This window comes from Heliangelus exortis, chromosome 1 (assembly GCF_036169615.1).
Source record: "Heliangelus exortis chromosome 1, bHelExo1.hap1, whole genome shotgun sequence".
NCBI classification, from domain to species: Eukaryota; Metazoa; Chordata; class Aves; order Apodiformes; family Trochilidae; genus Heliangelus; species Heliangelus exortis.
In genome coordinates, this window is record NC_092422.1 from 150,826,464 (window position 1) to 150,838,555 (window position 12,092).

Here is a 12,092-nt window from a genome sequence, read left to right on the forward strand (position 1 = left end):
ATCACTTATACCTGGACATTTATCCCATACTAGATATTCAAACTAAAATTCTAACACTACCAAGGAAGGCTGTACCTCTCCAAGTTACCTTTCACCTGGGAAAGGTATCCATTATTTTACATAGTTACAGGCATGTTTTTCTGTTGCTCATCAGTTCTAAAAACACCTCTTCCAGACACAGAATTAGACTAGATACTTTTATTTCACTGGGGGATGAAACTGAAATAAAGTGTACCGGTGATAGTACAATTTAACTTTGGAAACTTCAATCCTACTGTTGATGCAGTTATAGAATAAAAATGTAAGAAGAGCAAAGCCTTTATTCATAACCTAATTTTTAAAATCCAAATTCATAATTCCGAGCAACAGAACATTTCTCTGGTATCAGAGAGAAATTCAAGGACTCTACTATCCCCAGAAATCTTCCAAAGGAACCTAACTTCCCAAAGCTAAACAAAAATATAAAAGAGAATCAAGTCAGAGTAAGCCTCACACCTGAGCAGTTAGTACCATTTTTCTCACCAGTTCCTCAGGACGAGTAGCTATTTGTGTCTGTGTCTCAAAATATTTTGTTCATCAGAAGAGCCTCAACCTCTGTCCAAAAGAAAAGCTATTTTTTTCTGTATATCTATTCTATTTTTAAGGACTATCTTTTCAAATATTCCTTTGAAACATATTCACTGCCAAGTCATCTCAAAAAAAGTCCATCTCAATATTTAGTCAGAAATTATCGTATATGATCACCCACCACCTACTGAAGTTTCTCTTTTGAAAGCAGTATACACATAAAGATTGTATAAACATGTGCTCTATACATACCAATGTAAATTGTTGGAGAACGTCCAGCATCCTTGGAACTAAAGAGGTAGGAGTTAATGCATTCCAAAATAGGAACAAGAATCAGTAGTGGAACAATACTTATCACATTCATTGCTGCAACTGGCAAGATGAATCCACTGAAGTGCAAGTTGGAATTCATGGTTTGGAGATAATATCCCGAAGGGATCTGTGTTGAAGAATAAAACCCCATGCCATTAGTATACGAGATACTTTTAATGGATAAGACTTTTTCTATATCTGAGAACTTCTCCAATTAATTTCATTCTGAAAAAGTCACAGTAAACCAAACACTGGCCAAAAGGATTCACCATTCATGATGAAAGCCTTTCAGATAGCAACATTCCCATTCTCTGCAAGAGTGTTATTTTCTTATTCATTTGCTCCCAAGTTTAACAAATCTAAGCAGCAGTCCATGGACTTTTCTAATCATACCTAGAGTTATCAGCCAATATACTAAATAGTTCTAATGCTTTACTCATGTCTTATAGACAGTATTTAACACAACAGAAGTTTAGAATAGCAAGACGAAGAGTTGTTTTGAACTTCTGATTGCCTGTACTCAAGGTGGAAGTGTGATTCTTAAGTAACTCTTGCTAGATTTTAAAGCTCCATGCAGTGGAGATTTGATTAGTCTCAGAACCAGCCTAATGTAACTGACAGCCATAGCAGTTATATAGAGGACTTAATTTTACTTCTAGGAACTGAAAATCAAGGAATCCAACAGCAGCCATCAGGGTATGACATTAAGTAGATTTGTAAGACTGCCTCTCACTTTAAGAGCAAACAATTCCTTCTGCTAGTGTGAGGCTCTACAGATGATCTGTTTGGTTTATGCTACTAAATATTACCAAAATAGTAATACTAATTATAGTAGTAACAATAATAAACCATTTCCAATGGCTTCTACCAACAGATTTTTCAGTTTGGCTTTTGCAGGAAGCTCGATCAACTAAGCTCTACAGCTTCATGTGCAGCAGGGAGTCATTACCCACTCCATTTTACAGACCAATGGGAGAAAGAAAGGGGCAACTTGAGTAATCCACAAAGTCAAGTCAGGATTGAGCTAGAGGTAGAAGTGGTTTCTTTACTCTCTGGCTTTGTAGAGGTCCTGCAGGATTCCAAATGGCTCTTCAATGTAACTGGTAGTGCCATATCCAGGTAGAAAATTACTGCTTTATAGTTTTCTGAAAATTAATATTTAGTTAGTGACTGAGACCATATAGCTTCTCATGAATGGTTATAGCCAACCCTACTCACTGAGAGTCTGTTCTGTGCTACAGAGTGACTCATATGCTAATGCTAGTTCTTAATAAAAATATTTTTTTCACCTACACTCTACCTCCAAAAGAAGATATAAATTGTTAAAGGGCAAATAAATGGCAACAGAACTATGAAAGATCTGAATTGAGCCAAATGTTGTTGGTTCCTTCTTTCCACAGCCTCTTGAAAATCAGAATTGACTTATTAATAGGAAATAAAATATCATCAACATGAATCACAGGCACTGAAAGCTGTTGACTTATGGTTGATAGGAAATAATATGGAGAAAATACTACTAATCTTCACAAAAAATATATCAATCTATTGCCTAGTTTGAGGAAAAAGACTTAAACTTATTAGGGATTCTGCCAAACAAACTGAAGTCCTCTCTTTCACCAGTGCAAGTACTTTTATATTATCTAGATATATGTGATTGTTAGGACTGATTAATGGCAGCTGGTCCATTTCCACCTGGTCATTAATGCATAACCTCAACTATATGTGTGTATTTATTGGTTTGCAGTGTTTCAGGTTCTTTTTGGTTGTTTGTTGTTGGGTTTCATGGGGGTGGGAGGGGGTGGTGGTGTTTGTTTGTTTTTAAATTTGTCTGGGCCTTTTTGTGTTATTGTAGAAGTGGGAAGAGAAGAGGAAAAAGAACGAGGAAGATGGATGGGAATGTAGGATGATGACAAGGGGGAGTGTCAATAAAGCAACATATGCTACATATTTTTAAGACTTTCCTTAAGCAGCATTTTAACACCAATAAGTGAAAAATGAATTTGTGAGACAGCTCATAGATCTGTTATTCCAGCTGCCATGGGGTAAGCCACCTCAAACTCCTGCTTAGCCAGGATCATCCAGACAGAAATGAATCTGAAGGAATCATGTCAGCTTAAGTAGCTTCTTGACACATTTACGTTTTTATAACACGCATGCACTCAGAAGCAGAAAGAACTGCACAGCCTGACAGAGAGACTGTGAAAGGACTGCTGCTTTCCACAAATAGAAACCCACCCATTTCCAGTGTAGGTAACACCAGCCACATAATCCTGTCAAAACTGCAGGTGAAATATACAGCCAAGAGAGCAAACAAAGATTTTTTTTCTACTTCTCCCTAAAGTGAATGATCGTTTAAGAAATGGGAAAGTTACATGCTGAGCATGAGCCCCTGATAACCATGACATGGCAGCATGAGGTCCACAGCACTCTAGCATTAGATGTTTTAACCAGAACAAGTTCAGAGAAATGAGTGGCAAGCAGTCACACAAGCTCCTTAATGAGTCTTGGCCAAGTCAATTTTACTTATTTGATGAGATGAGAGGATACAGCAAGTTACATTCTCAGGTAATTAAAGCTCCTCTGCCAGGTTGTGTCACTGGTAAACTGACAGCTAAACACATGCCTGGAGACACAGTAGTAAACATATGTCACCGTATATGTCAAGATTTTTGTCTAAAAGCTGTGTACCCACCTGCGTAATACACGTTCTGTATAGAATTTGGAAAGCAAACAATGGGAAGAGCCTGGCAAGTGACTTGGTGCTTTCCACCTGGGTCTCACTGTACTGACCACCAAAGTTTTCCTTGGCGTGATCGAGCCAGTTGGCGAGGCCTCCGTTAAAGTAGCGGTACCGCACGCAACACGTTTTCAGGGCACTACCAATCATCCCAAAAGTCGTCAGCAGGGAACTGTCTGCAAACAGAGACATTAGACATTGGTATGACTTTACTTGCTGCCAAAATAAACAAGGCAGAACACCTTAGGAGGGAGAATACAACCTGACATGTTCACCTTTGTGTCTTCTTGAGGAGGGGAGAGGCAATAACAGTCTGGATTTGTTCCAGAATATTTTTTTTTGGAAGCCAGTAGGTTCACAACCTAATAATTACAAAGGCAACCCAGCCCAATATCCACAAAGAAAAGTGTCTTGTGCTACCAGTTATTTAAGACACCATAACAATATGTTGCTGTGGCTGAGCAGCTGAAGTATTACTATATGTTGCTTTTGTTTTCTATTGATTGAATGAAGTTAGTTTTCAATTCAAGACAGTACTGAGATGCTGCTTATATGCTGAAGTCCAGAGGTAAGGGAGTAGTAGAAAAGGGTGGTAGAGAAGTGAGAAAAAAAGGGAGCTCAAAAAAGGGAACTTTCATGAATTCATTTCAAAGTCATAAATATTATCTCAGGACTTCTAAGTAGCACGCTGTGGTGGATGAGGTTTCCAATCTAGTATTACGCATGTTACAACTTGCTTACTGGGCTCAGGAACTGCTAACTTGGTTCTGAGACTAGGGGGAAACTGAAGGAAAATGAAGACAAAACTTAAACTTCAGGCTTGGGAATGGAGATTCATTCACCTTTATTAAATTGCCATCTATGCAAATACACGTCACAGCACTTCTCTGCTTCTCCGAGTCTTGTAGCACTACAATAACTTGGGTATCCATAAATTAATACTTTCTAAAAACTAAAGTCAACTAAGATTGCAGAAGGAAAATGTATGCTTATCATCTCTGGTATGGACATTCTTTTCTAGAAATACCTATTGGCACGTATTAAAAGAACTCGCTCTAGAGTACTAAGAAAGGAAATTTTGTTAGATAACTAACATTTAAAACTCTGGTATTATTGACTAACATCTGAAATAGCATACCAAAACTTGCAAACACAGAACTGGTAGAGCTTTTATTGCTCGGTATGACTGTACCAGAAAACTATTCCTACCACTTATTGGAAGTGATGCTTGAGTTTAGGATCTAGATTATTTCAAGACCAAATCTGAAGACTAAAAGAAAAACCTGCAGACTTTCAGAGCGACTTGAATAAGAAGCTAACCAGAAAACAAGTGGGACTTTGAACTCTTGTCAAAGCAGAGTTATTTTCAGAAGTAAAAAAAAAAAATTAAAAATATTAGCATAAAGGTCAGTACCAGCTCAACTGATTGACAGAGCTAGTAATTACATGATTTAGGTCAAAGAAGTGATAATATTTTGCATCACTCTACACTAGAGGTTGGGCATTCTCAAAGAAAGAATGAAAAACAGTAATGTGATGTTAGTGGTCTTCAAGGCTTTGAACCCAGTCTGTGTGGAAACAAGATGCACAGAGTGCCCCATGACAAAAAAACCCCAGACAGCTCAGCAAAGCAACAACATGGTTGTGTACTGGTTTATCTGATCTACCCTCAAAGACTGTCATGGGCCCCCTTCTTTCCTTTGGAATGTAAAGCCTTTGACACCATCTTCCACACAATCCTGACACTAAGGAAATGTGGTCTGGATGGTCAGATAGTGCAGTGGATAGCTAATTGATTAAAGAAAAGAAGTCAGAGTTTTAATCAACAGGACAGAGTCTAGTTGGAGGTCTGTATCTAGCAGAGCCTCTCAAGGGTCATGTATTGGGACCACTACTATTCAACATATTTATCAATGACCTGGATGAGGGAACAGAGTGCACTGCCAGCAAGTTTGCTGACCTAAAACTGGGAGGAGTGGCTGTCACACCAGAAAGCTGTGCTGCCACTCAGCAGGACCTAAACAGACTGGAGAACTGGAGAGCTAGGTGGGGAGAAATTGAATGAAATCAAACAAGGGCAAGGGTAGAGTCTTGCATCTGGGAAAGAACAACCCAATGTACCAGTATAGGTTGGGAACTGATCTATTAGAGAGCAGTGTAGTGCAAATAGACCTGGGTGTCCTAGTGGACAGAAGGATGACCATGATCCAGCAATGTGCCCCTGTGGCCAAGAAGGCCAAGGGCATCCTGGGGTGTATTAGAAGAGGGGTGGTTAGTAGGTTGAGAGAGGTTCCCCTCCTCCTCTACTCTGCCCTGGTGAGGCTGCATCTGGAGTATTGCATCCAGTTCTGGGCTCCTCAGTTCAAGAAGGACAGAGAACTGCTTGAAAGAGTCCAGAGCAGGGTCACAAAGATGATTAAAGGAGTGGAATAATCTCCCTTTTGAGGAAAGGCTGAGGGAGCTGGGTCTCTTCAGCTTGAAAAAGAGGAAACTGAGGGGCAACCTCATTAATGTTTATAAATATGTAAAGGGCAAAAGTCAGGAGGATGGACTCAGGCTCTTCTCAGTGATGTCCAATGATAGGACTAGGGGAAATGGGTGCAAGCTGGAAGTTCTGCATAAATACAAGAAAATGTTTTCTCACTCAAAGAGTAAAAGCACTGAAACAGACTGCCCAGTGAGGTGCTGGAGTCTCCCTCTCTGGAGACATTCAAAACCCACCTGGATGTGCTCGTGTGACCTACTTCAGGTGATCCTGCCCTGAGAGGGGTGTTGGGCTCTATGATCTCTCAGGGTCCCTTTCAGCTCGTAACATTCTGTAATTCTCTGACTCTTCTTTCTTACACTCATTGAAAGGAAAAAAAAAAAAAAAAAAAAGAAAAAAAAAGAAAAAAAAAAAGACTAAAAAAATAGACAAAAAATCCTGACATTTCCATGCCTTTTCTAATGTATCAGCTGAGGTTCTCTTTAATGTAATTTTGGTCAACAACGTAGGAAGCATTATTTTGTATGCAGCAAAACAGGCAAATATATTATTTAGCTGTGTTTCTCAGCATGGAATTCCAGCAGATTATAAAATTCAGTAAACAAGGAAGATAAAGCTGTTTGATATTGTAGTTAAAAAAGCAACTTGAATGATGCATAGACCTACCCATAGCAAGAGGATTTTGTCAGTGATTTAGTTAGAATAAGTATCTCATTCCATCATCAAAAGAAAAGAAATAAACCCCATGGAACTCCATAATGGTGAATTCCTCAGATTAGAAATCTGATCGGCTAATAAGAGACAGGCTTAAAAGCACAAATATTTGTATCAGTGCAGATTGTTTAGATCAACACCACACATTTTATACTTGTATTTCTAATGTTTTCTTAAAAAAACAAGGCCGAAAACAAACACCCATCTGTAGAGATGTTAAGTTTCAACTTTCTGAAAGTGATTGTCCTTCATCTTCATACTTCAGCCATTGGTGCTACTGGTCTGCTACTTTGACCTTCCTCTAATAATGAATAACTATAGTACCTAATTACAATAAAAAGCCTACATCACACCCTTGATGGTAGATACACATTTCTTTCTCATCTCTGGTCACCTGCCAGTCCTTAAAATGATAGCAGTGGGAAGAAATGCAAATGAAATTCATGTTTGACAGCTAAATATAATTGAATGCATGATCCATATTTGAAGAGTTATCTTAAAAGAAAAGGCAGCGTATATAAAAATAATTTAAAGTCATCTATGGATTTGAATTATAGTTCTGAAGAATTTCCAATTTCATAATCTCACTGAAAGGTACAAAGCATATTATCTTTTATTTTGACTAAGGAGATAAGAAACTTTGCAGAACTTATAGGTTGGAATTCTGCAAAGACTTGGAAAATATATGACAAATCAAAAAATACTCAGAAAAATTCTTGATAAAAATACCAACAACCCCCCCAAAAAATTAACCCAAAACAAATGAACTCTAAAACCTGCTAATTTTGTTGACGGTCCTGATAGACATACTCTACAAAAATTAATTTTATTTCGCTAAGTAGAATTAAACTAGTTAGATTATAAACAACAGATTTAACCCCTATGAAATATTCCAGCTCATGGGTGGATACTAAAGAATCTTCTTACCTTCTCAGGTTGTAAAAACCTGTAGTGAGCCCCAGCAAGTCTGACAGCCATGGTTCTCTTCATAAGAAGCCAATTGATTTGACACTAATCTTTGCACATCTCAGTAGCATATTATCATGTTATTTGGGGTGTTGTAAAGGGGACACATTTATTTGCCTCTATTTGTTTTGCACAAGTGTCTCTTGTGACACCTGCACTATAGTATTCCCAGGAACTTGATTTATGCATTCATTGCCTCACTGCTAATATATTTGTGCTTAGATTATATTTATAACAAAAAGACTGAAATAACTCGTTTTCAGTTTCTGGGTTGTTAGAAAAAGAAGCGCAAGGTCGGGGCACTTAGAGAATTTTTCAGATTACCCAGGCTCCACTTAAATTTCTGCTCTTGATCAAAAGAGAGGGTAATTGCCATCTACAGATTCTGAAAAGCTTAGGTGCTAAAAGAGGAGACCACAGGGGTGTAAGAACTTTTTGTTTTAAAATACATAAAATAGCTAGAGCTACCCAGTGTTCTAGTTATTTTTAAATGGGTAATAAGTTATCACATCATATAAGCAAGAACATTGAGACAACATTAAACATCAGACACTCTGCAAGAGAGATGCATTATAGGACAACTTTGCTATTAGTTCCTACCTGTTTAGCTGACTTACCACACTGCTTGATTGCTCAGGTACAAGTTCAGGCAAAGCAGTGGAGTGCAACACATTATGAAAACAAGCATGCTTCATGCCTTAACATAGACATGAAGTCTCCTTCAATTGACTAAAACACATTGGGGCTTAGGTTGAACCAAACATGGCAAAATAAACTCCACTGGAAGCATTCATACAGGTAACTTTTCCTGCCCAGTCAAATGCTTGAATACATGTCTTGACATGGCAGAAAATGTACATAAGTCTGCCAGAGACTGCTTTCTACTTTTTCATCCTACCCAGGATGACAAACCTGAAAGGATGAAAGACCCTCTATGTCTACCTTTAAAGATGAATTTTGTCTCTTACACACAGACCTTGTAGAGCTAAACCTCAAGCATCACCAACTATACCAGGTGGTGTAAAAGAACTTATTTAAAAAAAGAAGTTGACAACTGCTTTGAAAATAACCTCCAGAGAGAGTTCTTGAGATATAGTTGCCTCTTACCTGTTTTGGGTTTGTAAATCATTTCACCACGCACCATGTGAATTGTGATCATAGCCATAACCATGGACACAAAAGGGATAAGAAAACCAAGGTTCCGGGCCACAGACTGCTGAATATAAGAAATGATGACAAAGACAACTGCTGAATTTAAGTTAATCAGCCAATAAAACCTAGTACACAGAGACAAGAGAGAGAAGAGTGGAGAGGCTGAAAAATATAAGGATTTTAACATTTTAAACATTTGTAAAGATGTGGTAAGTACAGTGAGCATGGACAGCATCAGTACCATGCACACACTGACATAGCAATCAACATCAAATTTACTTGGATGTCTCAGCTCCAAGAGATATATGATTAAAGTAACTGTACTAAGGCAGTAGAGCTTAATATATATCTAGTACTGGAAATATTCTTGTGGATCAGTCTAAGTAAGCACACATTTAGCATTTACACATTTAATACCTGATAATGTAAACTTTGTGCATGCAATATCACCAAATCACATACTTTAAGAAATGTCTTAATGCCACTGTCTTTTTTCAGAAATATTAGAATTTAATTTATCAGAAGGGGTAGCTTTTCCATTAGTTGCAAGGCTCAGCTTAAATTTTTTGACTTCTGGAAATATCTTGATAAGGAGCTTCCCCAACACAATTTCTTCTGAAATTCTTTGGTGGTAGAACCAGTTCTCAAGTACATGTTGAGCCCCTTCTATAGACAGAAGATATTCAAATGAAAATCACATAACTCTTAGAAGGAGATGACATAGTATTAGTGATAAGCCTACCACAGTTTGAAAATCCTGACAATAACACACTAAATATGCTTTAAGTAACTGATAAAGATAGCAAAAAGCAACCCAAAAAATAAAAAACAAAAACAAATCAATGCCTTTCCCTGATAGGATGCAAAAGAATAACTACTTATTTTCTTTATCCTAACAAATAAGTTTATATTTACACAGTTAGGAGAATACCGTTGCCACAGTTTTTCCATTGAATTGCCTCTTTACATAAAAATGTCATCATTCTAGCTTTTTTTCAGAAGTACTTAATTGTATAAGAATTAAAGTGAAATAAAATGTACTGCTTATTCTTCTGTTGCATATCCCTCTTCTCACAACATGACTGACCAATTTTTACTTTACCAATCATAATTACCCTAACTCCTCTAACTCTTTGTAAATTCTGAAGTGCTCCCCTTACACTGTTCTTAGGGTCACTCATTATGTCTTTTTGCTTTCAGCAGAGATTTAACCAAGGTTTCCCTTAAAACAGAACTCTCATATAAAACAAGGGTTTGAGGCGACAGAATAGATTTGAATATTCTCCATCTCACTGTAGAAAGATCAGATTTAGGCAGGAACTGCTTTGGTGAAGTCAGAGTTTCCAAAAATACTAACTGTTGGAATCAGTATGATAGTTCATTTGAAGAGTCAGTCAAACAGCAATTTTTGCTTCAGATTTGACTCTGACTTGAAGGCTTAGTTTGTGAAATTTTACGTTTGACTAAACTTTCACACTCCAAGTTGGCTTTAAAGACAGCAACTGTATTTTAAATAAAGAAGAAGGATCAACCATATAGTAGTACTGCCTCAATGTATCACTGATTGTGCTTACATTTTGTAAGCAACTGCAAGAGAGGATTCCTTCACCTTTGCTGGAACCTTAGTGAAATTTTTCATTCAAAGTTGAAATACTCATTGATACACAGATTCACAGCTTAATACATACTGCTCAAGGAAGCTAAGCTTATCTTAAGTCACTTCTGCCCCATCTATTGGACTTGGTTATTTAATTTTCCTAATTAGTCTAGAATTATCTCATCAGCAATTAAAGGAAAAATCTTAAATTGTTGAGAAGACCAGTTACTCCTTAACAGTGCAAATCCCAAGCTTTCCAGATATGTCCCTCCTCTGCTTTAAAGGAGCAGGTAGGGCAGGAGCAAGGTACCACCCTACCATTACATCTCCCGGCATCAGCAATGGCAAAAAAAGCTGAGAGCTGAGAATTCTTAGAGGGAGATTGCAAGTCTCTCTTAACCACCAGCGTACTTCCTGAACCTCATTTCATTCATTTAAAATGACTTCTAGGTGCCCTGCCATAGGTGTCCAGACAAACCATAGGCAAATTGCAAGGTACAGTGGTACTCCTCCCAATGTTTTTGTCATTGCCCATTACACCAGATCTAGCTAGTGCCAAGAAAGCAAAACATCATGTCAGAAGCATGGACCTTGGTGATGCTACTCAGGTCTGTTCAGTTAGAAAGGCAACACTGCCTCACCCTGGAGAGGAGGTGCCCACAAGGGCAGTGTAGCAGTAGGCATGGGAACATGGTTATACAGCACCCAGGGCAAGGGGCAGAAGAAAAATGACCTACTCTACCAGGGCAAAGTCAGTGCTGCTGAGTTACACAGCAGCTCTCCTGGAACAAGCAAAGATCATGGACAGCAGTGAGCTCTCCTGTTTTATGTGTTTCTCTTGTGTTTCTCTGAAATCACACCAAAACCACATCTGAAGTTCCAAAGCAGTTGCTGTTCCTCTCCACTGAAAGAAGTCTTATGGCACTTTGGCATCATGCTATGCTGTGATGATGATATTGCTGCAGGGATTTTGTACACACACATGTTGACCCTTGCTCAACTCAAGTTTTTTTTAAAAATAGTCACAGAGTTGGGTCAGCAAGAACCTGAACAGAAGTTTTGAAACAATTCGTAACAGACACTTTTAAAGTTAGATATTTCAGTGGCTGCTTTCCAAACTTTCTGAAGTGTGCCTGAGCTATCCAGAGACCTGACACTTCATGGCTCTATGACTCTTTCATTGGAAGTAGAAACCTCCGAAGGAAACCTTTGAGAAAACAAGCATGCTTTTCTTTTTCACCACCATATAGCAAAACACTGCAATACTGAAATGTAAGACAATTTTCTTCTCAAATAAATGAGAAGATTAATCTCATTGAGTTTTAGCAATATCTGAGGACCAAACAAGAAAGATAAACAAATCTCAATGAACCCGTCAGAATTCTGGGATTTGCTCACAGCATCCTGACAGCAGCAGATCAGAACCTATGCAAACAGAAACACATCTCAAATACCAGAGCTATCTAATATTTGGAATTGCATTATATTGCATTATATATGCCTCAGAGGTCACAGTAGGGCATAGCTGAAGTAGTTAAATAAGCCAAACCAAATATGTTCAA

General features: G+C 38.0%; 1 protein-coding gene across 1 annotated transcript in view; it reads right to left on the minus strand.

Annotated features, from left to right (window-relative positions):
* Positions 1 to 12,092, minus strand: part of SLC15A5 (solute carrier family 15 member 5) — a 36,067-nt gene that overhangs the window by 18,857 nt on the left and 5,118 nt on the right. Inside the window, exons 3-5 of the mRNA XM_071739111.1 lie at positions 8,889 to 9,058; positions 3,572 to 3,792; positions 820 to 1,006 (exon numbers count right to left, since the gene is read on the minus strand). Coding sequence (XP_071595212.1) covers positions 820 to 1,006; positions 3,572 to 3,792; positions 8,889 to 9,058 — 578 coding nt within the window. The remainder of the gene's footprint in view (positions 1 to 819; positions 1,007 to 3,571; positions 3,793 to 8,888; positions 9,059 to 12,092) is intronic.